The sequence below is a fragment of the Bison bison genome, unplaced genomic scaffold (genome assembly GCF_000754665.1).
Source record: "Bison bison bison isolate TAMUID 2011002044 unplaced genomic scaffold, Bison_UMD1.0 scf7180017864317, whole genome shotgun sequence".
Classification (NCBI taxonomy): domain Eukaryota; kingdom Metazoa; phylum Chordata; class Mammalia; order Artiodactyla; family Bovidae; genus Bison; species Bison bison.
This window is the reverse complement of record NW_011494889.1, coordinates 4,260,436-4,286,704: the sequence shown is the minus strand read 5'-3', so window position 1 is coordinate 4,286,704 and position 26,269 is coordinate 4,260,436. Positions and strand designations below refer to the sequence as shown.

At 49.9% G+C, this 26,269-nt stretch overlaps 1 protein-coding gene across 2 annotated transcripts in view; it reads left to right on the top strand.

Annotated features, from left to right (window-relative positions):
* Nucleotides 1–25,751, top strand: part of PARP1 (poly (ADP-ribose) polymerase 1) — a 41,776-nt gene extending 16,025 nt beyond the window's left edge. For both annotated transcript variants that reach the window (XM_010852872.1, XM_010852873.1), the window contains exons 5-23: nucleotides 323–422; nucleotides 2,271–2,387; nucleotides 2,985–3,161; nucleotides 5,855–5,999; nucleotides 7,765–7,905; nucleotides 8,548–8,790; nucleotides 9,053–9,121; nucleotides 9,240–9,372; nucleotides 11,504–11,699; nucleotides 14,710–14,838; nucleotides 17,672–17,755; nucleotides 19,417–19,539; nucleotides 20,082–20,210; nucleotides 21,655–21,753; nucleotides 22,257–22,409; nucleotides 23,296–23,423; nucleotides 24,184–24,245; nucleotides 24,810–24,924; nucleotides 25,203–25,751. In XM_010852872.1, the coding sequence (XP_010851174.1) occupies nucleotides 323–422; nucleotides 2,271–2,387; nucleotides 2,985–3,161; nucleotides 5,855–5,999; nucleotides 7,765–7,905; nucleotides 8,548–8,790; nucleotides 9,053–9,121; nucleotides 9,240–9,372; nucleotides 11,504–11,699; nucleotides 14,710–14,838; nucleotides 17,672–17,755; nucleotides 19,417–19,539; nucleotides 20,082–20,210; nucleotides 21,655–21,753; nucleotides 22,257–22,409; nucleotides 23,296–23,423; nucleotides 24,184–24,245; nucleotides 24,810–24,924; nucleotides 25,203–25,284 (2,425 nt within the window). In that variant the 3' untranslated portion in view covers nucleotides 25,285–25,751. The remainder of the gene's footprint in view (nucleotides 1–322; nucleotides 423–2,270; nucleotides 2,388–2,984; nucleotides 3,162–5,854; nucleotides 6,000–7,764; nucleotides 7,906–8,547; nucleotides 8,791–9,052; nucleotides 9,122–9,239; nucleotides 9,373–11,503; nucleotides 11,700–14,709; nucleotides 14,839–17,671; nucleotides 17,756–19,416; nucleotides 19,540–20,081; nucleotides 20,211–21,654; nucleotides 21,754–22,256; nucleotides 22,410–23,295; nucleotides 23,424–24,183; nucleotides 24,246–24,809; nucleotides 24,925–25,202) is intronic.
* The last annotated feature ends 518 nt before the right edge of the window (nucleotides 25,752–26,269 follow it).

Sequence of the window (26,269 nt, the reverse complement as noted above, 5' to 3'; positions counted from 1 at the left end):
AACCTGTAGCATAGTCCCTGCCAGAACCTTCCAGGCCTGGTCTATGCCAGGAGATGGGTGGCATTTTGATGTCAAATGGGGCCTAAGCCCTAGGTGCTGCGCCAGGTTGTTCCAAGGCTCTGGAGCGACCGCTGGCCCGTCCTCACAGTGGAGTGTGTCATGAAGTGGCAGCTGCAGACGTGAGCAGATGGCGAGCTCCTGAGTGGGCAGCGCCTGGCCGGGCCGAATTAGAGTGGCGTGAGGATGCTGTGTCACCCAAGGAATTGGCTTTCAGGGTTTCAGTGGTTCTGGTTCTTTCTCTCACATCCTTTGTCTCTTTCAGAAAGAGAAAAGGTGATGAGGTGGATGGAATAGATGAAGTGACCAAGAAGAAATCTAAAAAAGAAAAAGACAAGGAGATTAAACTTGAAAAGGCCCTTAAGGTGAGTCCTGAGCTGTGTGTCTCCTCTGGCCATTCAGTATAATTCTCTTCCTCATTCTGGGGAGAAAGTTAAAGGAGGTGCGGGTATCCTGCTTTATAAGAGCTTTTAAAATTCCCAAATCGATAGTTGTTGTTCAGTAGCCTGGCTTTCCCCCCAGGCTTTCTTTCCTCCTCCCAAAGCAACGCGAAGGCATCCACAGTGGGCTCTCAGCGTCAGACCAGTGGCCAGGCTGGTGGGAGCCGAGCTGTCGCTTCCCACTCAGCAGCCTCGTGCTGGGATGGGCGTGTCACGCCTCAGCCATGCAGTGCATCACTGCATCCCAGACCTGGAGCACATTGGAAACTGGGTATTGAATTCAAGGATGCCGAAGGTTCTTGGCACATAGAATGGCTGAAAGAGATAAAATTCAATTTTCTTTTTATGAAAATCTCGTCTTGGGGAAGAAAAAGATAGAAGGCATATAGTAAAAGGAGAAAACTGCCCGTTAGATCGGTGGTCATTGAACAGAGACATTCGTCACCGTGTTGGTAAACGTTGTCAAAGCAAAGTAAGAATTATTAACCAGAAAATGGTGAGTGTTTGTTTGGGAAACTAGGAGGGGGCCGTCGGTCTCTTCTTGGGGGTGTGATTTCCATGCTTAACACGAATCACAGATTCGGTGTGGGTTGTCCTGCAGTTTAAAACGTGTCTGCTTTGTGCCAGCCCTGGCTGCAGGGCCGCTACAGTGGGTTTGGTGTTCTTCCTTCCGTGCTCCACACGCTCCCCAGCCTGGCACATCCGTTTGTGCTGGCCTCCTATCCTTGGTCACGTAGGTGACCTCATCCTTCTGCTGCTTCCATCTCACCTTGCGCCCTTAGACTTCTTCCTTGTCCTCCCTCGTTCCTTATGCTCTCTCATTCCAAGGCTCACCACATGGTCCTGCAGGGGTGGATTTTTAAAATTGTATATTTTATTTTCAAAAAATGATGCGTACTAAATTCATTTTCACTTTGTTTTTGGACCACACCATGCAGCATGTGGGATCTCAGCTCCCCAACCAGGCCTCGAACCCATGCCCCTTGCAGTGGAGGCACAGATTGTTAGCCACTGTACCACCAGGGAAGTTCCAGGGGTCACTATTACTGAGAGGCCCTTACGGAGGTGGGGCAGGGGAAGCAGTGTGTGTGATGCAGCTTTGTCACGTTAAAGCCCTTCTCACCCAGTGCTGAGAGAGCTGGCATTTTCATCTGTCTTGCAGAGGTGGGGGTCTCAGGGCATGACCCGCGCAGTCCCCTAAAGCAGGAGGAAGTGTTCCCCTGCCCTGACTCTGCTGTGGGGAGGCCACTGCCTTTCTAAGCAAAGCACATGTGAGAATGAGTGCAGTGACGGGAAAAGTGCCCACGAAGAGTAAGCACTGCATAAATGTTACCACAGAGATTTACAGTTCTGTTTTCAGAAGACCTGAAGTCTGTTCACAATAGTGAGCATAATGCACAGTTGAGGCAGTCGGAGTGTTTGGGGCTTGTCCCTGCTCGCTCGCAGGTAGTTGGGGAGCCGACCCTCCTCCCTTCGGTGCTGGGTGTTGGGACAGATAAACCCGGTGCCTTCTTGCGTGCGTGTCCTGGGATTTGTCTCTGAGGGGCTGGTTCCAGGGACTCAGGTGCCCAAGTGCCCAAACCCCAGGCCGACTCAAGACACGGCGCCCCGTGCTAGGAGCAGGGTCCTGGGGATGCGGCAGCTCCGCTCAGTGCAGGGCTGTGAAGCAGGGCTATGATGGGAGCCAAAGCAGGGCCAGGGTGGAACCTTCCTCTGGTTCGGCTTCTTTCTCTGAAAAGAGCCGATCTCTCAGCTGCTGGCTGTTGTACGCAGGCCCAGAACGACCTGATCTGGAATGTCAAGGACGAGCTAAAGAAAGCGTGCTCTACGAACGACCTGAAAGAGCTGCTCATCTTCAACAAGCAGGAAGTGCCCTCCGGGGAGTCGGCGGTGAGCTGCCCTTGTGTTACGGGAGCCGCGAGCCAGGCGGCCAGGCCGTGTGCGGTGACTGTCCCGGTGGAGTGTGGGAGGCCCTCCGGTTGAACACCTGCCGGTATTAATTGGGAGCGACATTCCACAGTCGTGTTGCATGGTCATCGCCATCAAGGTCGCCATTTGCGGGGCAGGAAGGGGCAGGCGCTCAAGCACTGAGGTGGGCCGCACGTCTGCCTCGTGTGTTCATGCCACACCCTTGGGCCCAAGGAGCTCTCTCTGCTGCCTTCCTCCCGGACTCCCCGGGGGCCACGAGGGCTGTTTCCCCAGCAGGCCCTGCCGTCACTCCGGTGCACTCAGAAGCAGTGGATTCTCTGGGCTCTCGCTCTATTTCTCAGTCACCGAGGGAAGGGGTAGCTGCAGGAACACTTCATGCGTGGACATAAGATCCAAGCTCCAACCATGATCCACCTCCCCTGGGGAATGTTAGGGAGCCTCAGGGCACTCCCTTTTTTAGCAAGTGAAGTCTGTGCAGATTCTTCATCCCACATTGGCAAATGTCCTCTGAAGGCCCCCCGCCTTTCCTCCCTGATGTGTTTTCTTCACTGGCTTCAGATCTTGGACCGCGTGGCCGACGGTATGGTGTTCGGCGCCCTCCTTCCCTGCGAGGAATGCTCGGGCCAGCTGGTCTTCAAGGGCGACGCCTATTACTGTACCGGGGATGTGACTGCCTGGACCAAGTGTATGGTCAAGACACAGACGCCCAACCGGAAGGAGTGGGTGACCCCAAAGGTAAGTGAGGTGGGAGGTAGGAGCAATCCTGGGATCCGTTTACAGAAAAACCTGGTCCCACCTCCCATGCTTGTCCACACTCAGGGTCACCATGACTGCAGAGTAGAGTGTCTCAGACCTCTTTACATTGGGGCCTTCCTCATAATCAGAATATGAAATTATGTCACTGGTTCTGTACATTTGCAAACTACACAGATGGAGAACCAATGCACTTCCAGCCGGAGCACAGGTTTGTCCAGCTGGTGTAAAATGTGGAGACTGAGTCATTTTTAATTTCTGTTTCTCAAGTGCCTCCCCTCTGCCAGGCACTGTTCTGGGCACAAGGGACACAGCGGTGAACCAGTGGCGATTCCTGCCTTTACGACAGGAGGGTGCTTCTCAAGGACATTTCTTTGCCTAGGTGCTGGAGGAGGAGTAGGACCCAGGGTTCACGTGTCCCCTGTCACCTTCTCTCTGCTGAGTTCTCAGAATGCAAAAAGCCTCAGTTGGGGCACCTTGTTAGGAGCTGTGCTGCTGGGGAGCCAGCAGTGTCAGGGGGCGGGCTGCTGGAAGGACCCAGCACCACCGGGGACGGTCGTGGCCCTGCCGCTCACTGGGCTTTGGGGTTGGTGTCTGTCAGGTTCCCTCACTGCCTGTGTCTTCTCCTGGGGGGAGCATTTGGACCAGCAGCGTATGTAACTGTCACCTGCATCGGGGCTGATCGCCACTTTCCCACGTTTTCCCCTTTTGCACTCATTCTTTTCCTGCCTTCTCTGTCCCCTGCCGTAATTATTGAATACCTCTTGTGCAGCTGCTCTGAAACAAATCTGACTTTGTCGCTGCCCCACCCTTAAAACCTCAAAGTGATTCCCCGTTTATTGTAGAAATATTTTCCCAGTTCTTCTGAGAATGCCAATGTTATGAACCCATTTGTGGTATTCGTATCCCTTTCAGTATCTTGAGTGGGTGATGTCGCTCAATCGTGTCCGACTCTTTGCGACCCCATGGACTGTAGCCTACCATGCTCCTCTGTCCGTGGGATTTTCCAGGCAAGAGTACTGGAGTGGGTTTGCCATTTCCTTCTCCAGAGGATCTTCCCAACCTAGGGATTGAACCTGGGTCTTCTGCATTGTAGGCAGATGCTTTACCGTCTGAGCTACCATAGGTTGGGGAAAAAATAAGATTGTTACGTGAACTATTTTGTGCTTGATATGCCAGTTGCACTGCATCTATGTGTAGTTTTTTAAAGGTTGTTGTAAAAGGATACCTGGATGTGCAAGACATTTTGTCAGGTCAGCAGTGCTTGCTGCCCAGGCAAACTCATGGACTTACAGGCCCTGTGTAGGGACTGCGGCCACCAGGGGCTTGGATCCCAGAGTCAAGGGCATCTCCTTGGCTTGACCCCCTTTCCCAAAGCCCTCCGTGGTCTGACTCCAGCTGCCGTCTGCAGCCCCTCTCTTGGCTCTTTTATTCCTCCTCACATCCTGCTCTCACCACTTGACGCATGTTCTCTCCGCCTCCGTCTCACCCCTTCCCCAGTCCGTCCTCATCTGTGTCTCTTTGATTACGCACTCCACAGTGGGGAACCAGCTGCAGTTGTGTGTTCCCAGTACATCACAATACCCGTCCGGTGCATTTACCTAACTGCCTGCTTTCCAGCTTCCAGCCAGCTGAGCAGGTCCCTGCCTCTGAGGAGCCCTCCCAGCGTTCCCAGTGTTGGTATCACTTTAGCACGCCTCTGGTTTAGAAGCCAGCTCCTATCTGGAAGTTGCCTCCTTACATCTGACTCTCAGTCAAGGCTGAACTTGTTTCTCAAAGGCCAAAACTCTCTTAAACCCACTGTGACGTGTGGCACGTGTTAGATGCCCAGCATATGTCTTCTCCACTGGGTGGTCATTAACCATGGATCCAGCAGGAAAGGACTGTTTCTTTTTTTAACTTTTTATTTTGTATTGGAGCATAGCCGGTTAACAACGTTAATAAACAGTGAAGGGACTCAGCCATACATATGTACATATCCGTTCTACCCCAGACCCCCTCCCATCCAGGCTGCCACGTAACACTGAGCAGAGGTCCGTGTGCTCTAGTGGGGAAGGACTCTTTGTTGGTGGAATGAATACTTAGGAGAGTAGGGAGCTGGTAGCCCTGAGCCTCGTGCATGTGATGCTTATTGTGTGACCACTTAGAGCAGAGCCCATGATGACACCTGGGGTGCAGGTGGACTGTGCTGGACACTGACCGGTGTCGGGCCGCCTGCATCCACGGCCACTTTTTCTAGGAAGGGAAGAGAATTGCCTTGATTTCCTTCTAGATAATAACCTCTCTCCAGGGATGTGGAGAGTCTGAGGGGCTTTTGGTCATGGAAAGGACATATGACCCCAGGACAACGCCTCTTGACCCTTAGGATTGCAACTCAAGAGTGAGGGTTGTAATCAGGTTCCAGCAGAGGTCCCCTGACCAGATAATCAACAGGTTTTTTCCTTTTTTCTTTTTAAAGAAAATATTTTTCTTGTTAAAGCGTCACAGTACCAGCTCTATTATAAATGTAGAAGCACTAGTCATAAGTACTGTATCAACAGTATTTCATACCAAAAGCCTCCAGTCTTCCTATTTTGTTATTCTTTATTGTAAGAAGAGAAGATTCTCAAATTCTTTGCTCTGTCAGTTGGTTATTTCGTGGGAAAACTGATTTAACTATAACTTACGTTCTTTAGGAATTCCGAGAAATCTCTTACTTCAAGAAACTGAAGATCAAAAAGCAGGACCGTATATTCCCCCCAGAGAGCAGCACCCCAGTGGGGGCAGCAGCCCCACCCTCCGCAGCTTCAGCGCCTGCCGCTGTGCACTCTGGCCCCCCAGGTACAGCTCCGGGCCCAGCCTGGGTAGGGAGGGCTGGGGCCCTGAGCTTAGCGGGGAGAGGGGAATCCGGCTGGGTTCTTCTCCTGTTGGCTGATCCCATGGGGAAACCCTGCCCTTGTTCTCCCCACCCCACTGCCAACAGGAGGAGGAAGGCTGGGGAGGGGCTTCTGAGAAGGATCAGGGAGACGGTTGCCTGTGGGGACGTTGTCCTGCCTGCCTGAGTCTGCACTGCTGAGCAGAGGCAGTCCAGGTCTCCCCTTTCCGCCTCTGGGCAGCGCCCCCCCACCCCACCCCACCATTCATCCCGAGCCTAATGTGACACGGGCTCTGTCCCCTCAGAGACCCGCTGTATGTACTGTGATCGACGTGAAAGGTATTCCACACCAGCAAAGACAGTGAGATCAGTCTGTTTTCCTGGCAGAAAGGGGCTGCTGTCTTTGTTTACTCAGATATGTGGCTTAGTTGTGGCCACCATGTGGCAGGTGGAGGATGAGGATTCATCTGTGAATGTCAGCCCACCAGTGCCCTCCCTCCATCCCCTGGGGAGAGGTTGTGTGGTCATCCCGAGTCACCCTGCTGTTTGCAGGTGGGCTGGCTGGGGTTGGCATCCGGGCCCTGCGCTGAGGGTCCCCTCTGCTTTCCCCTCACTTGCAGTTCACAGCTCAGTGGTTCTGTTTGCTCTGGAGACCTCAGCCAGCTTTCAGTTAAACCCTGTGGGTGTCCCTGGTTGTTCCCCCCCTCACAGTTCAATTTAGTCGCTCAGCTGTGTCCAACTACTTGTGACCCCATGGACTGCAGCACGCCAGGTTTCCCTGTCCTCACCAACTGCCAGAGCTTGCTTAAACTCATGTGCATTGAGTCATTGATGCCATCCAACCGTCTCATCCTCTGTTGTCCCCTTATGTTCCTGCCTTCAATCTTTCCCAGCATCAGGGTATTTTCCAGTGAGTCAGTTCTTTACATCCGGTAGCCAAAGGATTAGAGCTTCAGCTTCAGCTTCCAATAAATATTCAGGACTGATTTCTTTTAGGACTGACTAGGTTGATCTTGCGATCCAAGGGACTCTCACAGGGATGGCTTAAAGGATTCCACTGCATCACTTGTGGAAATGTGTCACTAGCTCTATACGTCTCCATTTGCAACAAATAGAAGGCACACACCTAATCCAGGTCTTCCTGGCCTGGGGTTAGTGCTGAACACCTGAAATGCCAAGGTTCTTGGTGCCTGAATCCATCTCAACTCAGTGTGGTCCTGCTGACCAGAGCTTCCAGTGGTGGATGAGACTGATTTTTTAAATGGGGTTGATTAATAAGTATTCTGTGAGAATTGTAGTTTGTTTTTAGTTGTGGAATGGGGGGAAAAAATAACAGAAGGAATTGCAAGTTAATATGATGACTCCGGCTGCCCACCCCTGCCCAGACCCCTGGTCCTTCCTTGTCTGTGGTGCAGACCCAGACGCCCCCAGACATCCCTGCTCATGGCCTAATTGTAGAACGGTGTCAGTGCATGGCTCATGCCCAGCTGGCCCTTTTTGTGCCGAGGATGGTGTGGTTTGCTGTCCTCTGCTTTCCTGGTACTCTAGCTCTTTGCTGTTTACGTGGCCTTTTCCCTAAGGAGACCCATTTCTCCCTGGTCAGAGAGGGTGCTGAGGCTGTTCAGGGGCCTTGCAACCTGGCTGACTTTTCCCTGGGAACTACTGCCTCGTTTTCTGCTCTTCCCCACCACAGGCAGCAGCCCTGTCTCATGATCCTGTTTTCCATTCCAGACAAGCCATTATCCAACATGAAGATCCTGACTCTCGGGAAACTCTCCCAGAACAAGGATGAAGTGAAGGCCACGATTGAGAAACTCGGGGGGAAATTGACAGGGACGGCCAACAAGGCCTCCCTGTGTATCAGCACCAAAAGTAAGTCTCACTGGCCTGAGAACCAGGGGGACCCTGTCTGTCTGTCCTGATTGTGTTGGGCCCAGTGTCCGACACACACAGGGACCCTAGAAGTATGTCTCTTACTGCGGGCGTGGTTCAGGTTCTCTGGGAAGGGGCATGGGCTCTCATAACTTGGCCTTGCTCCCTGCTGTGGTCTGTGCTCGCTTATCTGAAGACCAGCCCACTCTTGTCACTTGGCACTGTTCACAAGATGTTGGTAGATTTTCCACTAGAACAAACGTTCACAGCTTAAGCAGGCTTGAAATGCAGAGTTCAGAGGGTACACAGATTTTTTTGCAGGCTTATTACACCAATGACCATCTTAAGTCTCCAAGAGCAGAAAGTACTACACCACTTTTCCCATACAAACCTGACTCGCCTTCTGTGTGAAATGCTTGTTGACATCTGGTTCTGTAGAATGGTTTGGAGAAAGCAGCTCTCATTCATCACACCTTAGAAAAGGAGGCTTGTTGCTAGTGGCAGACAGTTGTCGAAGTGAGCGAAGTTCCCGAGTGCTAGATTTTGAAGGAAAAGAAGACCGAGTGGGGAGGAAAGTACTGAGCGAGTAACGACTCTGGAGTAATCTGAGATTCTGCTTTTTGTTCCTTCCGATTGGAACAGAGGAGGTGGACAAGATGAATAAAAAGATGGAGGAAGTAAAAGAAGCCAACCTCCGTGTCGTGTCTGAGGACTTCCTCCAAGACATCTCCGCCTCCACCAAGAGCCTTCAGGAGTTGCTGTCCACCCACCTCTTGTCCCCCTGGGGAGCCGAGGTGAAGGTGGAGCCTGTTGAAGCAGTGGCCCCAAAGGGGAAGTCAGGGGCCGCGCCCTCCAAGAAGAGCAAGGGTCCCGTCAAGGAGGAAGGTGAGGCCCTGAGTGGCCCCATCGGGTCCACCCGTGCAGAGCCTCTCCCTTTGTGCCCCAGTGGTCTGATGAGTGCTGCCCACACCGGCTTTGTCAGTTCGTTTTCCCTTGACACAGAATGGCAGCAACTTCAGGTGGTGAGAGGCAACACACACATCCCCTGTTGACTCTGAAACAGGCAAAGATGACTCACCTGCCCTGCCTGCCACCTTCCCCTTCCTGGTTTATTTTTAATGTTTGCATTCCTCTGTTTCCTTCCAAGGTACCAACAAATCTGAAAAGAGGATGAAATTAACTCTTAAAGGAGGAGCAGCTGTCGACCCTGATTCAGGTGAGGAAATGGGAGTGAACAGAGTGGGCTGCCAGGTTCCCTGGTCCTGGGGAACCAGAAGGGTCCCCTGCCCTCCCCCTACCATGGGGGCAGACTCTCAGGAGCTCTGTCCTGACAGGTCTGGAACACAATGCACACGTCCTCGAGAAAGGCGGGAAGGTCTTCAGCGCCACCCTCGGGCTCGTGGACATCGTCAAAGGGACCAACTCCTATTACAAGCTGCAGCTCCTGGAGGATGACAAAGAGAGCAGGTGCGCCAGGGGGCGGGGAAGTGTCCAGAGGAGTGCGCTCCTGAGAGCAGGGCTCCTCGGAGCTGGGCTGTCCGTGCACCTGGGGACCAGCCGCCTCTTGAGGATCATAGGTGTGCGGTGATGTCTTCAGTGAAGGAGGGAAGAGGCCGTGGCCCCTGGACAGCCTTGCTGTCCTCGGTCATCTGTGTCACATCAGGCTCCTGGGTTACCAAAGGTGTTTGGGATGGCTTCTTTTTTTTTTTTCAATGTAATGGAGCCAGGTAAGAGCTGGTCCTGGCGTGCTGAGAGACGGGGCTGGCTTGACTGCCCATACTTATCTAATCGGAGTGGTCTTCCGACGAGCGGATGGGCTCTTGTTACAGCCGCTGTGGAATGGGAGCTACATGTAAGCGGGAGAGGTGTGTGAAAGAAACTCTTGCTAAACCCTAATGGCGGCAGAAAAGCACTTTGTATTTTGAACTTGATCTTTTCTTTTTAGTAAGTGGAAACAGTTTACCTGTTAAAGTCCAAGAGATTCAAAGAGCTTTACTCGTTGAAAGGCAGACCCCTGAGAGAATGTCAGCACCTGGCAAATCTCTGCAGCTGCCAGTTGTAGGCACTGGCAGGCTCAGGCCCTTCCCATTTCTTCAGCTTCTCACAAACCTGTCATTTAAAATGTGAACCTCAGGGACTTCCCTGGTGGTCCAGTCATTAAGACTCCATGCTTCCAGTGCAGGGGGTGTAGGTTCAATCCCTGATCTGAGGAACTAAGATCCCACATGCCGCACAGCACACCAAAAATTAAAAGACTGCCAAGTCTATCCATATGAATGAAACAAGGTTTTAAAATGCAAACCTCAAAGGTGACCTTACAAGGGCACTTAACATTTGTGTGGCTATTCAAAGTTTGTAAAGAAATAAAATCCTACGTCGTTTAGTTTACTGCTGACTCTTGTTGGAGATTTGAAGATAGGGTTTCTTGCTTGTAAAACATAACCTTCCAGAAGCTAGCTGTGTATCGGAGTGCAGGAGGAGGAGTAGGGTTTTTGTAAAAACACAAGAGTACTGTAGTTCATAAACTGCAGGCGATGAGAACAGAACTGTCTACTACCAACACACAAGAAGTTATACTGGTGATTTCAAATGGGTGGCTTATCCTGGTGGCCTTGATTTATTGGTTTTTATAGGGAAATGGCATTATGGGCTGTTAGAAGATTTTTTTCAAGTTAGGTCCATGTGGTATCTTCTAAACATTTCTAGAGGGGGGAAAAAAAACAACAGAGAAGGAACTTATATGCCTCTGGGCAGTAGCCCAGAAAACCAGCAGAAGCACCAGCTTTTCTGATTTTACTGCTATATCTGTACTTACTGTGGTGTGAGATTTAACTTCTGCATGATTTTCACTAAGAAAAATGCACTCCCCCAAAGATAGGCAGCCCTGCCCCTAGAGTACCTGGGACTTAGCTCTAGCTTGAGATGGAGAAACTGAGGATATTAGCCTAGGTCTGCAGGTGGCTGACCCTGGGACCACTCTCCTGCCCCCTCCCATTTCATTATATCTCAGCCTCTGATCTGAGCCAAAGGTTCTTCATTCTTTTTAGTACCTGTTGTTAATGAATCCATAACTTCCAGGTAATACTTGCTGTGTTTATTTGGGAAAAGGAATTGGATGTTTTTATGTAAAGGCCTCTGGAGAAGGAAATGGCAACCCACTCCAGTATTCTTGCCTGGAGAATCCCATGGGCAGAGGAGCCTGGCTAGCTACAGTCTATCGGGTTGCAAGAGTCGGACATGACTTAGTGACTAAACCACCACCACCACCATGTAAAGGCCTCAGGATTTACTCCTCAAGTTCAGCTGCCAGATCCAAGGTTAAACTGTTCTTTGGTACTTTTTTAGCTCACTTGCCAGTATGATATGGAAGGGCATTTTTTAATTACTTTAAACTTAACAACTCTCAGTTTTAATAGAAATTAAAATAAAAGTTGTTTAATACTGGTTCCTTTTGTTCCTCTTTGTCAGTTATCATCATTTTGGGGTGTTTACAACTCTTTTCTCCCTCAAGGGAAATAGCAGTGAGAGGAAGCTCATCCTGAAATACGACCGGCTGACCCGCAAAATTGTATCTGATGCTCTTCTTCTCTTCCCACAGGTACTGGATATTCAGGTCCTGGGGACGTGTGGGCACGGTGATTGGTAGTAACAAACTGGAGCAGATGCCATCCAAGGAGGATGCCATTGAGCATTTTATGAAATTATATGAAGAGAAAACCGGAAACGCCTGGCACTCTAAAAACTTTACGAAGCATCCCAAAAAGTTCTACCCTCTGGAGATTGACTATGGCCAGGTAATCATGCTCTGACACTTGCTAGTGCTAGTAAAAGATTTTCTTTTAAAAACCTGCCATGAGTCAGATGACATCATTGATGAATTCCACCAGATATTTAAAGAATCGATACTGGTCCTTCGTAAACTCTTCCAAAAAACAGAAGAGGAAGGAACACTTTTCAACTCATTATACAAGGCCAGTATTATCCTGATAAGCACAGATGGATAAAGACATTACAGGAAAACTACAGACCAACATAGTTATGAATATAAATGCAGAACCTTCGACAAAATACTAACAAACCGAATCTAGCAGCACATGGGGATTTAGACACTATGACTGAGTAGGATTTATCCCAGGAATGCAAGGTTGGTTCAACATGCAAAAATCAAATCAGTGTAATGTAACATGAGTAGAATAAAGGGTAGAAGCCACACAGTCATCCTAATGAACACAGAAAAAGCATTTAATAAAATCCATGCCCTTTCATGAATAAAATCTACTCCATGAAGTGTGAGGTGAAGCTTATAAAAACAGTGTGAGCATTTTCAAGACTCACAAAGGAGCAGTCTTTGGAATTGCTCCCTAAACACAAGGAGGGAGGAGTTCATAGAGGTTGCTTATCTGAAGGTCATGCGACTTGCTTTATCATCAAGATAGAATTATAGTGACTACACTGGGTCACAGTTTTTAGTCCTAAATTATTTCCTGATAATTTCCCATTATTTTTATTTGTAGCTTGATTGTCTCCCTTTATATTACCAGGCAACCTTCCAGTGTCTCTTGACTGATACTATTGAGGCCATTTGTTTTTGACAAAATTCTTACATTGTTTCTATATGAAAACCTGTTGCTTTTATAATGAGGGGTGGTACACATTTATTATGCAGAGGGAAAGAGACTTACTGCAGTGGTACAGGTTTAAACTGGAATCTTTGAGGTCTAATGTGTCAAAGGGGGATTTGACGAATTTGTAAACTGTAAGTTCTCTAGTTTATAGAGTGTCATGAACTTTACCATTAAAAACAGAAATTAACTTATATAATGTTGGGGTAGAGAACTTGGACTTGAGTGTTGGACATACTTGGTCTAACTCAGCAGTGCTCCCTACTGAGTTTATTTTTTGCATTTCAAAAAGATGTACAGTTGAACAACACAAGTTTGAATTACATGGGTCCACTTACATGTGGAATTTTTTCATTGTAAATACTGCAGTTCCATACAATCCATGGTGGTTGAATCCACGGATGTGCTGACGATAGAGAGAAACTATGTAAATTATATGCACATTTTCAACTGCAAGGAAGGGTGGCTGGCACCTGAGGTGTACAAAGGTACAGAAAAGTTAAGCTCAAGGTATACGTCTGTATATTCTTCTTTTCAGTTGACAGGTACTTTTAGCCACCGTAGCCCTGGAGTCTTTCCTTACGCACTGTGTTGCCACCACCCACGTTTTGCCTTGATGTTCTAGGAGTATTTCCCCGTGTCCTCTAGAGCGGTGTTGTCCAACAGAGAGATGCAGCCACTTATGCAATTTTAATATTCTAGTGGCTACATTTTATGAAGTGAGAAGAGTGACATTAATACTAGTTAACCCAGTATGTCCAAAATATTATCATTTTGATATGTTGATATCGAAATAGCTTTCCTTTTTTTTTTTTTTAACTCAGTCTTTGATAGCTGATGTTTTTCTAGCTCTTAAAACATATCTCAATCCAGAATGACCACATGTCAGAACCAGGGGCTACTCTATTAAATGGTACTGAACTAGAGCATCATTTCTAAAGTCTGTATAGAATTCCATCCTCTGGTAGTAATAATAGTGTTAGTTGCTCAGTCATGTCCAACTCTTTGCAACCCCATGGACTTTAGCCCACCAGGCTCCTCTGTCCATGGGATTCTCCAGGCAAGAATACTGGAGTGGGTTGCCATGCTGTCCTCCAGGGGATCTTCCTGACACAGAGATCAAAACCCAGGTCTCGTGGGTGGCTGTAGTTTGTAATTTACCAAACAACACTCTCCCATCCCCCAGTTAGATGTTTAGATTATTTTTAGATATTCGCTATAATGATGCTGATGTACATATTTGTATGCCTTTTTGTTTACTATCCTTAGGAGTTCCTGGTTACAGTATATGCATATAAATAAGGCTTTTTAACGTATTAATAGTTTGCCTTCAAGTAAAGTTATAGCCGGAAGATAAGAATGCACGTAAAGACGTGTGTTTCAGCATTGAGAGTGGATCCACTGTGACACTGACAGCAGCACCCTGAGCACTAGCACACGGGTTCTTCTCTGCAGCTTCATTAAGCCAAGCAGATTCCAGGAGCAAAGCCCAACACCAGTTACCCTCATTCAATCAGGGTCTTGGCTCAGCCTGGGATCCCCAGCTGGCTGGAGTTATAAGTCTTGTGTTGTTAGTATATTAGGAAGAGCAATCCCAGGGAGCAGGGGTGAGGGGTAGGGATGATGTTCGTATGTGCTCTAAGGCTGTCAAGCTGCCTGACAGGAAGTGGGACTGGTTGCTTGATCCTTTGGCACTATAGAGAAGGCTGTGTGAATTCAGCCTTGGGTGAGGCAGTGTAAGAGAAGAAAGGAGGCAGAATTTGTCCATCAGTCCAGTGTGCCTTGGGTTTAAGGTTTGCCCTCATAGGTGCCAGCACTTCCACGTTGGGCATGAATGGGCACTGGGCAGGTTCCCAGGCACAGGGCACCAGCATCAACAGCGTGGGAGGCAGTGCGGGTGCCTGCAGGTCTGCCTGTGCAGAACTGGATGCTTCGGTGGTGTCTGGAATAAGAATCGGGAGCAGCTGAGAGGATCTGGGGCGCACAGGCAGTCTCATCCTGTCCATACTCAACATCTTCCTCCTGGCAACTAATGCCAAACCTTTTGGATGAACATGCAGCTTTTTTTTTTTTTTTTTAACCTTTTGGTGGCACTCCATCCTGTATCCTTTCTCTGCCAGATGACACTACCACAACTTTGCTTGGGTTGTTTAATTGGGTCTCTTCCTGATTTTCCCTACAGGATGAAGAGGCGGTGAAGAAGTTGACAGTAAACCCTGGCACCAAGTCCAAGCTCCCCAAGCCAGTGCAGAACCTCATTAAGATGATCTTTGATGTAGAGAGTATGAAGAAAGCCATGGTGGAGTATGAGGTTATTGCACTTTTGTTATATTTATGAGCATTTGCTGGGGTGGATGATTGGAGTGCTGAGTTGGCAACGAGTTCAATGGCTGGTCTTCAGCCTGAGACATATAGGAGTTCTGTGGCCTGGGGTACCTACACTTTCACAGAGAATCATTGGCCTGTTGTGAAATAGATGGTATGTTGTCCCCATTGCACTTTTTCCCTTGAAGTTGCCATAAAGGAGTGTGGGGCATGGTTCTTTTGTGGCTCAACCAAATAGGCCACTTGGAGTTGTCATGGAAGTCCAAGATGGAGCCCATTTACAGTGAAAGAACTGCTGTGACCAGCAGAGAGCTTCTGACACTTGCTTCATCAGATAAAATTCATACCAGCCAATCATAGGGTGGAGGGGAGGGGGAAGTGATGACTGGAAAAGTGCCAGGGACCACCAGCCAGGGCCAGGTGCTCTCTGTTTGTCCCCTGGGAGATGAATGTTCTTGCTGCCTCTAAGCTTGGAGCTGCTTTGAAAAAGAAGCAGGGACCAGCAGAGTGCAGGCGTTGCAGATTAGCCTTGACCATCCTGCCCCTTCACCAGCTTGCTTCCTCTCTGCTTCTTCCAGCCAGCCTTAAAGAAGGCAAGACAAATCTGGGTTGGAGAGACCACTAGCAGCTTCTCTTCCTCAGCCCTGCATCTCCCTGTCTTAAGCCCAGCCTGGCAGGACTGCTCGGGCTCTGCTGTTGTTACAGTGTTGGGTCATGACTTAGACACCCCTAACAGGTGTGAAGATAGCTAGGGCTTGTGCAGATATCATGTTCAAGTAGATATACAACCAGGCTTCTTGCTGGGAGGTCTGACAGGTTTGAACAGCTTATGGGCAGGCTCAGCAAGAATGCCTAGAGAAGAGTGGGCAGGGGCATCTTCATTTCATGAATCTTTCAAAAGAAAGGTTCCACATACCCTTTCTGGCTTTCTGTACTCTGGCTTCTCTGTGATTCATAGAATTTCTCAGCTGTCATCAGACCCAGTCTCTCTATGTGAAATGACTTTTTTTTTTTTAAATATTGTTTTATACTCTAAAAAGGGCTTTCCGTGGTGGCTCAGATGATAAAGAATCCACCTGCAATGTGGGAGACCTGGGTTCAATCCCTGGGTTGGGAAGATCCCCTGGAGGAAGGCATAGCAACCCCACTCCAGTATTCTTGCCTGGAGAACCCCATCACAGTGGAGCCTGATGGGCTATAGTCCATGGGGTTGCAAAGGGTCAGACATGACTGAGCAACTTAGCACACATACACTCTAAAACAGCCTAGAGACACGGAACTAAGTGGGTTGGGCATGTGGAGAGTGGGGCACCCACTCCCAGCCCAATGGACTGCACGTGAAATGGGGTGACCAGGTAGATAAGGAAACATAGTAACCAGGGGCACTGTGTGCTCCCCGGGAGCAGGTGAGTCCTGAGACCAGAGCAGAGTCCGAGCCGGGCCGGGGAGGGTGTGCGCTGAGTCCAGAGCCCACGCTCCAGCTTTGAAGCCTCCTTCCCCACTGCAGCCCACAGTCGCGAGTGGAGGTGGCTTGTGCTGGTTGAGCCCTTTCCTTGTTCTTGTGGGCTGTGTCTGTGCATCTGAGGGTGTGGGTTAGAGAAACCAGGTCTTTTTAAAACAAGCACCAGAATTACCCAGCTCAGGGAAGTGCTTCCCTCAGAGTCTCTGCTGTCACTCTGGTCACACTGTTCTTGGAGTATATCTTCTGGAGTTCCCTCTTTAGAATTGCTTTAGAGCCAACTCACAGTCCATGCTTGGGTCACTCTGCTCTTTTACTATACTGTGTCCTTGGCTCAGAATACATTATCCATCCTCTTCCCTGGACTGCACTCCAACTGTTTAAACTCTTCCCAGAAACCAGCTCTCCCGGGGATGGGCGGATGGGCAGTACTGAGAACACAGACGCTGTCACCACTGGCCCCTAACTGGGGCCTGTTGGGCTGTGAGCACCTTCACATCCTCTTAATATTTCATCTAATCAGATAGCAGTTCCACTTCTTGAGTGCTTGTCCAGCTCCATCTTTGTTCCAGGCCCCGCAGATACTAGCCCCAAAGATGGACTAAGTGTAGTCCCGGGGCCAGGAGCTCAGGAGTTCTGCTGAAAACAACCCTAGAGACAGCAGCTCAGGATTCAGAGCAGGGGGCCCCATGGGGGGCTGATAGAGGAGGGGGCCTAGCCAGCATTCAGGCAGGTCGCTCCCATAGGGAGTGGGTGCCTCGCTCCGTAGCTGGTGACCAGACCCCTGGCCACAGAGTTCATGCTTCTCCCACTGCAGCCAGCTCCCTGCCTTCCTGCTGGTTCCCAGGGTGTTGTAAGCAGCACTGTTGTAGGGACAGATGTTTAACCTTCAGGGTGACTGATTTGAGGGGTACATTGTTAGCTTGATGTCAGTATGTATGTTCAGGAGCGTGTCGTTTTAAAAATAATTTTCACCACTTTATGGTTATTTTCTGGCTGGGGATGGCCTTGGCTTTGAGACCCCAGGGAGGGCCTCACTTGGGAATTAGATGAGAGTCCTGCTGTGTTTTCTTCCAGAAGTGTGGGACTGTTTCAAACCCAGTACAGGGGTGGGGGCTTGGCTTATCTCTGCCATAAATGAACAAAGAGTCTTCTCTCACAGACTCCCATCCACTGCACTGGGGGTAGGGCTGCAGAGCCTGTGGAATTGGGTCACCAGGTCTCCTTAGGAGGGCCAAACAGACTGTGTCTGCTTCTTTTGGAGCCCAGAAGGCCTGGGGTGATGTTCAGTCCAGCTCTCCCATCATCATGCCAGACAGTGCCCAGCTTTCAAAGGGAAAAAATCCCCCTGTCTCCTCAGATTGACCTTCAGAAGATGCCCTTGGGGAAGCTGAGCAAAAGGCAGATCCAGGCTGCATACTCCATCCTCAGTGAGGTCCAGCAGGTAAGACCCCAGCCTCTCCTCCAGCTGCCCCATGTTGGGGGCAGGGGCATCTCCTGGGCTGCCTGTCATCCTCTGGTGGGGAATGCAGCAGTACATTTACTCAAGGTTAAGAAAATAGACATACTGATTCCTGCTGATTTAGATGGTTTTCAGTTCACCAAGTATGACAAACAAAGTAAGGTGATCACAATCCTAATGAATTAGCAGTGTTTTCAGTTGTCAGATATGAAGTAAACACTTTATGCCTGATGAGGAATTTCATTCTCCTGCCTCATAAAAACGTTCTGATTTTATTCTGTGTGTCCTTAAGAGAGGCTGAGTTTATTTGGCAGTTACTAGGAAATCATCAAGTAGCATCATCAAGCAGTTAAATACTGCTTTGCTCTTGTTCATGTTCATTCCACGTCCACTTGGCTGAGCATCTCCCAAGGTCCCCCGTCCCCAGTGTCTTCCAGCCTCTGCCCTGGAGGGTTCCACTTGTGTTTGGGGATGGCACTTGAAAGAAGAAAACCACACAGGACGCTGAAGTCGGACCAGGGCAGGGGACTCTGGCTGATGCTGGAGAGGAGGCCCTGAAATGTAGCGGTTAAATCCGGTTACAGCCAGTCCTGATCAGTTGACCTCTTTCCTTGTTACCCAATGCCAGAGACCTGAAAGCCTGCTCAGCCTGAGCTCTTTCCCATTCCAGAATGTCCAGGCGGAGGGGCTGGGGTGGTGTCCTTTGCCTGTTGCACAGAGCAGCCTGCAGCACAGGCAGAGGTTTACAACGAGGACAAGCCCGAGTCACCGTGAGAAGCCAACCTAGGGCTTCAGGTGCTGACTCGTTGCCCCTTTACCCTCCTGTAGGCACCGAGGGTGTCTGCCGAGCGTGCACTGACTAGGGGTCCAGCTCCTCCGTTTCTTTGTGCGTTTACTGAGCACCTTCTGCGTGGAGCACTGACTAGCAGTGCGGCCTGGGGAGGGGCTCACCTTTCTGTGCTGGCCCTGGCCCACCCCACCCCGCCCCCGCCTTAAAGATGAAGGTCAGTGGCCTAGGCGGCCAGATTGAATTTTATAGCAAAGGGTCTTTTTTTCTCCCCCTCAAGGTGTGTTGTTTTTTTTGTTGTTGTTGTATCAGGTCTTAGTTGTGACCTATGGGTTCTTTGTGGCAGTGCACAGGCTTCACCGTAGTTGGTGATGCTCGGGCTTAGTTGCCCCATGGCATGTGGGATCTTAGTTCCCCAAACGTGGATTGAACTCACGTTACCTCCATTAGAAAGCAGATTCTTAACCACTGGACCACCACAGAAGTCCCCGACAGTTTGTTGTGAAATCTTTTCAAACACGCAGAAAGTTGAAAGACTTCTGTAGCAACAGCCAGTGTGCCCACCATCAACATGCCCCAGTGGGTATTTTGCATAGCGGTGCGGGGTTTATGGGTATATAAATGCACAACTGTCTGTACAAGTGAAGTCGTGTACGGGAAGCCCATGTGTCCAGAGCCACCCGGTTTGAGGATGGGATCCTGCCGCTGCCCAGCTGACAGGCGCTGCAGAAGGTGGTTTCCTGGCCTGGCCACATAGACTTGGCGGCAGCACCTGGCTTCCAGAGGAGAGAGTCCGGCAAAGTGCTGGGAGCTCAGCGGTGCCTCAGGCTGTTCCCTCTGTTCCCTCCCCCCAAAGGCACTGTCCCAGGGCAGCAGTGACTCTCACATCCTGGATCTCTCCAACCGCTTCTACACCCTGATCCCCCACGACTTTGGGATGAAGAAGCCCCCGCTGCTGAACAACGCAAACAGCGTGCAGGTAGCACCGCGGCCCAGGAGGAGCCACTGGTCTGGGCTGTGCAGGGCTGGGTGTCACTCCCTCATCACTGCCCCTCTGTGTTGTGATCCCCGAGGGCGGTGGCCAGGCCCACCGCTGGGCTCTCATTTCAAAGTAGGGTATCTCCCCATATCAGGAGCCTGATCATGGGTAGAACAGTTGGGTTTTCCTGCCCTTGCTGAACCACGTCAGTCTGGGGGAAAAGAACTATAGGAGAGGGGGGGAGCATCTTTGTCTCTGCTTTCCCTTTCTCCTTCATTAGGCAGCCAGTGAGAGGTCTCCACCTGTCACCAGTGTGTGGGAGAGAAACCCCACACACAAAGCCATGTGGTTGCTGCCTCTTCTGCCCTGGAGAGCGAGCCTCCTTAGCATTCCAGAAATCCTTAGGCGTGTACCCTGTGAACAGAGAACAGGCTGTCCCTGGACACCTGGGAGGGACCTCATCACTGTGTTAGACATTGTCTGGGTTCTGGGTGAGTTTCTCCCTCGCCTTGTACTTAGCTCTAGGTTTTCCTTTCCTCCAGGCCAAGGTGGAAATGCTAGACAACCTGCTGGACATTGAGGTGGCCTACAGTCTACTCAGGGGTGGTTCTGATGACAGCAGCAAGGACCCCATTGATGTCAACTATGAGAAGCTCAAAACTGACATTAAGGTAACAGGGCCTGCCCTTTCTGAAGCATCAGACCCTCTGTCCCAAGAACAGTGGTCCCCAAACTTAAACATGCATCGGGATCTCCTAGAGAGCTTGTTAAAACAGATTGCTGGGGTCCAAGGATTGACCATCCTGATAAGGTTCCTCAGTGTTTCTGCTTGTGGTCCTCTGAGAACCTCAGAGCCTTCACCTGTAAAGAAGCACCTTGTTTGCGAGGCAGGCTTCCAAGTGAAGGCAAGCGCTGATGGCAGCCGTAATAAAGCTGCGGTGCCTAGATGCATGTCCTCTGGAGTCAGAGTGGCTGTGTTGGTGAGCACAGTTCTTGAACTTGGGTCTGTTGGAGGCTTGGGTAGAAATCACCCTGCCTTGGCCAACCGGAGAAATTTTTGCCTTAGCTACAGGCTTGCCCTGGCTTTGAGCCTGGTCTCACATCTCACATGTGCCTCATTTCACAGCCCATGTCCTGCCCTGCAGTGTGAGGAAGTTCAAGTACACTGGGATCTGTTCAGCCTGGTGTCCTGTGTTTACATAACTAAAAAGAGCCTTTGCTCCATCCTTAGGACAAACTATATGTTTTGTGTGGTGTGTGGGTGTATGCCGGTAGGATACCAAACAGCCTAGTTCTTCATGAAGGGGTTTGTTAATGTCTCCATTAATGATTGTGAAGCCATTTAATTAAGAAGCAATGAGGAGAACTAGAATTTCTGCATTCTCTGAACTTTGGATTAGACTGAAAATATAAGTCCCATCACACACTCATTGATTTAGGCAGAGATTCCATTATCTGATGGTTATTTAGTGCACATTTGCTCTGAGCCACGATGTGCTGTCCCTGAGGATTCAAATGGAGCACCCATCACCGTCGTCAAAAGCCCTAGAGTCTGTCGTATCCTCACTGCTTTGGGTTGCAGGTCTTGGCTGCAGGGTGTCTCCTGGCCCCGGGGCTTTAAGTCATGGTTCAGTTCAGTACACGCAAGCAAAGTCATTTCCAACTCTTGGTGACCCCATGAACTGTAGCCCGCCAGGCTCCTCTGTCCATGGAATTCTCCAGGCAAGAATACTAGAGTGGATTGTCATTCCCTTCTCCAGGGGATCTTCCCGATCCAAGGATTGAACCCAGGATCTCCTGCTTAAGTTATGGTTAAGGGGACTATTACCTGAGAGCCAGCTAGCTCCTCATTGTAGAGGTTCCCCGCTCCCAGTGAGCCCCACGTTCCTAGCTTTCGTGATGGCCCAAAGCATAGGGTTCTAAGGCAGGAGGGAGGCTGGGATCATGCAAACAGGTGATGCCCCAGGAGATGGGGGGCCTGGAACACAGGCTGGCTCTCTCCCACCCGGGCTCCACGTGAGCCATGTATTACTTGTTCGTCAACCGAGCCTATTGTTGTTCTCCCTGCCTCTGTGTGGCTCTCCTTGCTCTGATTCCAAGATGCTTTATTTCTAGGTTGTGGACAAAGATTCCGAAGAAGCCGAGATCATTAGGAAGTATGTGAAGAACACTCACGCGACCACACACAACGCGTACGACTTAGAAGTCGTCGACGTAAGGCTCTCTCCTCCCTCTGCCCCCTTTGTGTCCTGTCAGCTCTTCCCTGCCCATTCCTCCGACCTGGGCCGGGTAGAAAAGAGCAGTTGGCTTTGCTTTAAATAACCAGAGGAAGTGACACAGTTGTTTGTGGGACACAAAAGTCCATAGTCTTGTGGTTTGGGGTTGGCTTTTTATTCTGTTTTAAAGGACATTTCCTACCTACCATTCCAAAAACCTAGTTCTCGCCTAGTTTTGGAATCAGAACTATTATGAGAGATCCAAAATAAAGGGCCTCAGGTGTGCCTCTGCTGCACGCAGTATGCATTCAGCTGCTGGTCCCTACTGGACGAGACCTTGAGTGTCTGTTGGTGCATCCCAGCCCGATTGGAACACCTTACGTACTGCAGAAGGCCTCACGTGTCTCAGCTCTGTTCCTGTGTCTCTTCGGATCTTCCAGTTCCCCCACAGTAACCTGTGGCTCCTTCCACCTCTCTCCTTTATGTAATAACTCCGACCAGATCTTCAAGATAGAGCGCGAAGGGGAAAGCCAGCGTTACAAGCCGTTTAAGCAGCTGCATAACCGGAGGCTGCTGTGGCACGGGTCCAGGACCACCAACTTCGCGGGCATCCTGTCCCAGGGTCTCCGGATAGCCCCACCTGAAGCGCCTGTGGTACGTGCCTGGCCCGGGAGCCATAGCAGGAGAGGGGTGGACTCTGCCCATCTCTGCAGCCATCTCCACTTGAGCCCTGTGGGTACTTGTGTGGGAAGCCTCTGTGTGCCTCTGTGACCACACAGCCTTGTTTAAAGATGAAGGCACAACCATGGTGGTTAAGGTGAGCGTTGCCGCACGGCCCTTTCCTGACCTTACTACCAAGCTGCACACAATTTCTGGAACAGAGGAAGTGAAATGTTTTGCAGACCCTGCTGTGAATGATAATTGGGTGTTGACTGGCAGAGAGCACAGACTTTGGCCACGGGCCAGGCTGAGTCTCAACCTACCTCTCCCACCTCCCAGCTGGGGACCTCCAGTCTGCCTTGGTAGAGTCTGCTGCTCAATTATAGACGTGACCCACAGGCAGGAACTTAAGAAGGGTCTGCCAGGCCCCTTGTTCTGTAGTTGTAGAAAGCAAGGAGCTTAATGACCGGACTTGTTAGTGTGGCAGAGTCCACTGTGCCGTGCAGCAGCAAACACTCTAATGTCTCTTAACTCCATTTTCCCTTAAAGGAATAAAAAGTATAGCTGTGTTTACCGGGTGTTCACATGTGCCACACCCTGGTCTAAGAAGCCGTTAGTAGCTCATTTAATTTTCACAGCAGCCCCATAGGGTTCTTTTCCCCAGTTCAGCGAAGAAAGTGAGGTCCAAAGAGATCCCAGTGACTTCTCACAGCCCCTAGGCAGCAGGTGGAGCTGGGATCTGAACAACCTGCTCCTGAGCGCAAGCCTCTGCCCTCTGTGGGGGCTGCTAGTAACCTGTCAGGGCTGTTTTCTTGGCACCTGGCTCACAGTCAGCGCTCCCATTAGAAGGTTTTCAACTGTCCCTTTTCCATCTCTCTAGACGGGCTACATGTTTGGTAAGGGAATCTATTTCGCCGACATGGTCTCCAAGAGTGCCAACTACTGCCACACGTCCCAGGGAGACCCAATAGGCTTGATCCTGTTGGGAGAAGTTGCCCTTGGAAACATGTGAGTAACCCCAGCTCTGGGGCTGGTGGCACTTGATGGGGGTGGATGGGGTGAGCTGCAGGAAGGAGCTTCCCCTGGATAGGTGTGATCCTGGAAATTCCCCACCACAGTTATAGGACCCACCAGTTCGGCGGTGGGTGTCAGACACCAATGCAAGTTAAGTGAATGAGGGAGGCACAGAAATGCTTCACAAAACCAAGACAGGAAGACAGCCAGGCCTCAGGTACTGGCAGTTCTGTTCTTCCTGTGGACTGGGAAGCACAGAGGGTGGTCACTTCATTGCCCCTGTCCCCCTACTGATTTTTAGATTTCCTTTCTGAGACCAACTCAGGTTGAATTGGAATCTTAATCCCAGTTGCAGATTCCTTGCAGAGAAAATCTGATTGGCCTAGCTTGGATTGGTTGTCCACCTTGGCCTTATCGACCATAATCCAAAGAGAGCAGGGTTATGTAATAGACCAGGAGGGGTCTCAGGGTCCTGGACTGGACAAAGTTCCACAATGGCAGCTACACCATAGCTCTAATCGGGCCCTTTCCTGGAAGCAGCCTTCTGGCAGTGATCGTTGGCACCAGCTGTTCAAAGGGGGCTGCACCTTCCATGTCTAGAACCAGAGCAGAGGGGAGCTCCTAGCAGGGAACGTGGACTGGGCTCTCTGAGTGGTGGTCTCAGCAGCTTCTGTGGCCTTGCTTTGCTGTTTGTACTGTTGGTCTGAGAGCCCAGTGACTTTAGAGGCTCTTCTGAAACTACCTTCTCTTATAGGTATGAACTGAAACATGCTTCGCATATCAGCAAGTTACCCAAGGGCAAGCACAGTGTCAAAGGTAATGTGTTTCGGAAGCTGCTGCTGCAGGTACCCAGGACGGCACAGGGAGGGGGCTTTGTTTCCCCCAAAGTCATAGTTTCTGTGGCTAGCTGTTACAAGTTCTTTTTTTTTTTTTTAAAATGTTTGACTCTGGCCACAAATGACCCTGGTTTTACAAATGCCATAGAAGAGTTCTGGTTCCCGCTGCTAATTACCAGGTGCACTGACTTTGGGTTCTAACCTGACTCCTTGCTTCAGTATTGAGGGCTTTCTGGTGGCATAGTGGTACCTGGAGCTTCTTGAATTGCTATAGCTCATAGCCCGTAATGATTTAGGACTTCCTTCTGCCTAGGTGAAGCGAAGGCTTTGGAATTCTACTTAACGGAAAGCAGGGTGGGGGCACTACTATGCTGATGAAAATCAGTTAGGCTGGAACTTGCTGTATACCTACAGCTGTATGTCTGGAAAGAGGACACAGTATTGGGTTTCGTATGTCTTTTAAATGTATATACAGATCTCATCTCTCTGGACCGTTTTCGGCATGTTTCCACAAATCGTATCCCGTCTGCCTTCTGTCCTGCAGGTTTAGGCAAAACTACCCCTGACCCATCGGCTAGTATTACTGTGGATGGTGTGGAGGTGCCTCTCGGGACAGGGATTTCATCTGGTGTTAATGACACCTGTCTGCTGTATAACGAGTATCCTTTTACGAGTGTGCTATGCATGCCTCAAGCAACGGTCTGGGGCTGTGAAGTCACTTAAATGCAGCCAGTTCACCCAGGGGCGGGCTGGCTCAAGACTGTCCCGTGGTGTGTCTCACGGGGAACAGTTCCCCTCAGTGGTCTCCCCGGTCAGGATGAGAGACCCAGCCCCCGACCTGGGAGGGTTTGTGGCGTGTGGCCGTAGGCCAGCTTATGGGCAGCAAGCATGCCCTCCTTTGTGGAAGCGTTTGTACCTTGACACACTTCCCCTCCAGGTACATCGTCTACGACATTGCTCAGGTCCACCTGAAGTACCTGCTGAAGCTGAAGTTCAACTTTAAGACATCCCTGTGGTGAGCTGTGAGGTGCGCAGGCTGGTGACTGGCGTGCTTTGCACTGACTGGCCAGGCAGAAACCTCAGCTGAGTTGCTGAGGCATAGTAGCTTCACTCAGTCTCCTTAGAAGGGATTTTATATGAACACTTGGTCACATGTTTCAGCGATTTTCCCAGCTTTTCGAATCCCTTGATTGTGTTGGGCGGGGGAGCGGGCGGGGGGTGGTTTCGGGGTTTTTCTCCTGCCAGCCATAACCCTGGTAGGTGCAACTGACAATAGAGGAAAAGCTGGGGAGGGTCTTACCTGTGTCTAGATTAGTCCAATGAAAGAGCCTTGCAGGCCACATTAGAACATCTGCCTTACTGGTTTCCCCAGGGAAGGAAAAAAATAATCTTCTACCCTTGTTTTTAAGTATTCATCTTTAGTTTTGGAAAAATGTTAAGTGTTTATTTTGAGGTCAAAATAAAAACTAATTTCATACTATTTAAATTTCCTTTTTTTTCACTTTGTATTTGTTGTCACCCTTTCAGCCTCTTGTTTTTTGGTGAGAAGTGTTGGGAGACCACAGGGAGGAGCTTTAACAATTTCTCATACTGAGAAACAAAAGGCACTTTCCTTTTCTAGAAACTCGTGAACGTGGAAGCTCTCGGAATACGTAGTAGTTTTAGATTGCATTTAAAATTCTGTTTTCCTCTCAGCAATTTTGTCTTCTAAATTAAGACTAGCATCACCAAAATACCAAAGGGCTAATAGTAATTCTGGATTAAAATGGAAATGGCTTCTGTCGTTATGTGTGTTTGGTCTCCTTCTGACTGCGGATCTGTTCATCTTCACAGTGCAAGGTCCACAGAGACTGTAGGGGGATTGTTTGCACCCGTATCCATGAAACCCCAGAATGTGCCAGGCAACATACAGCAGTGGCCAGTAGGAAAGCCCCATCTGAGTAACAGAAAGCCAAGCATAGGAGACCATGCTTCTTTCTCTTCAGTTTATCAGATAGTTGGTGG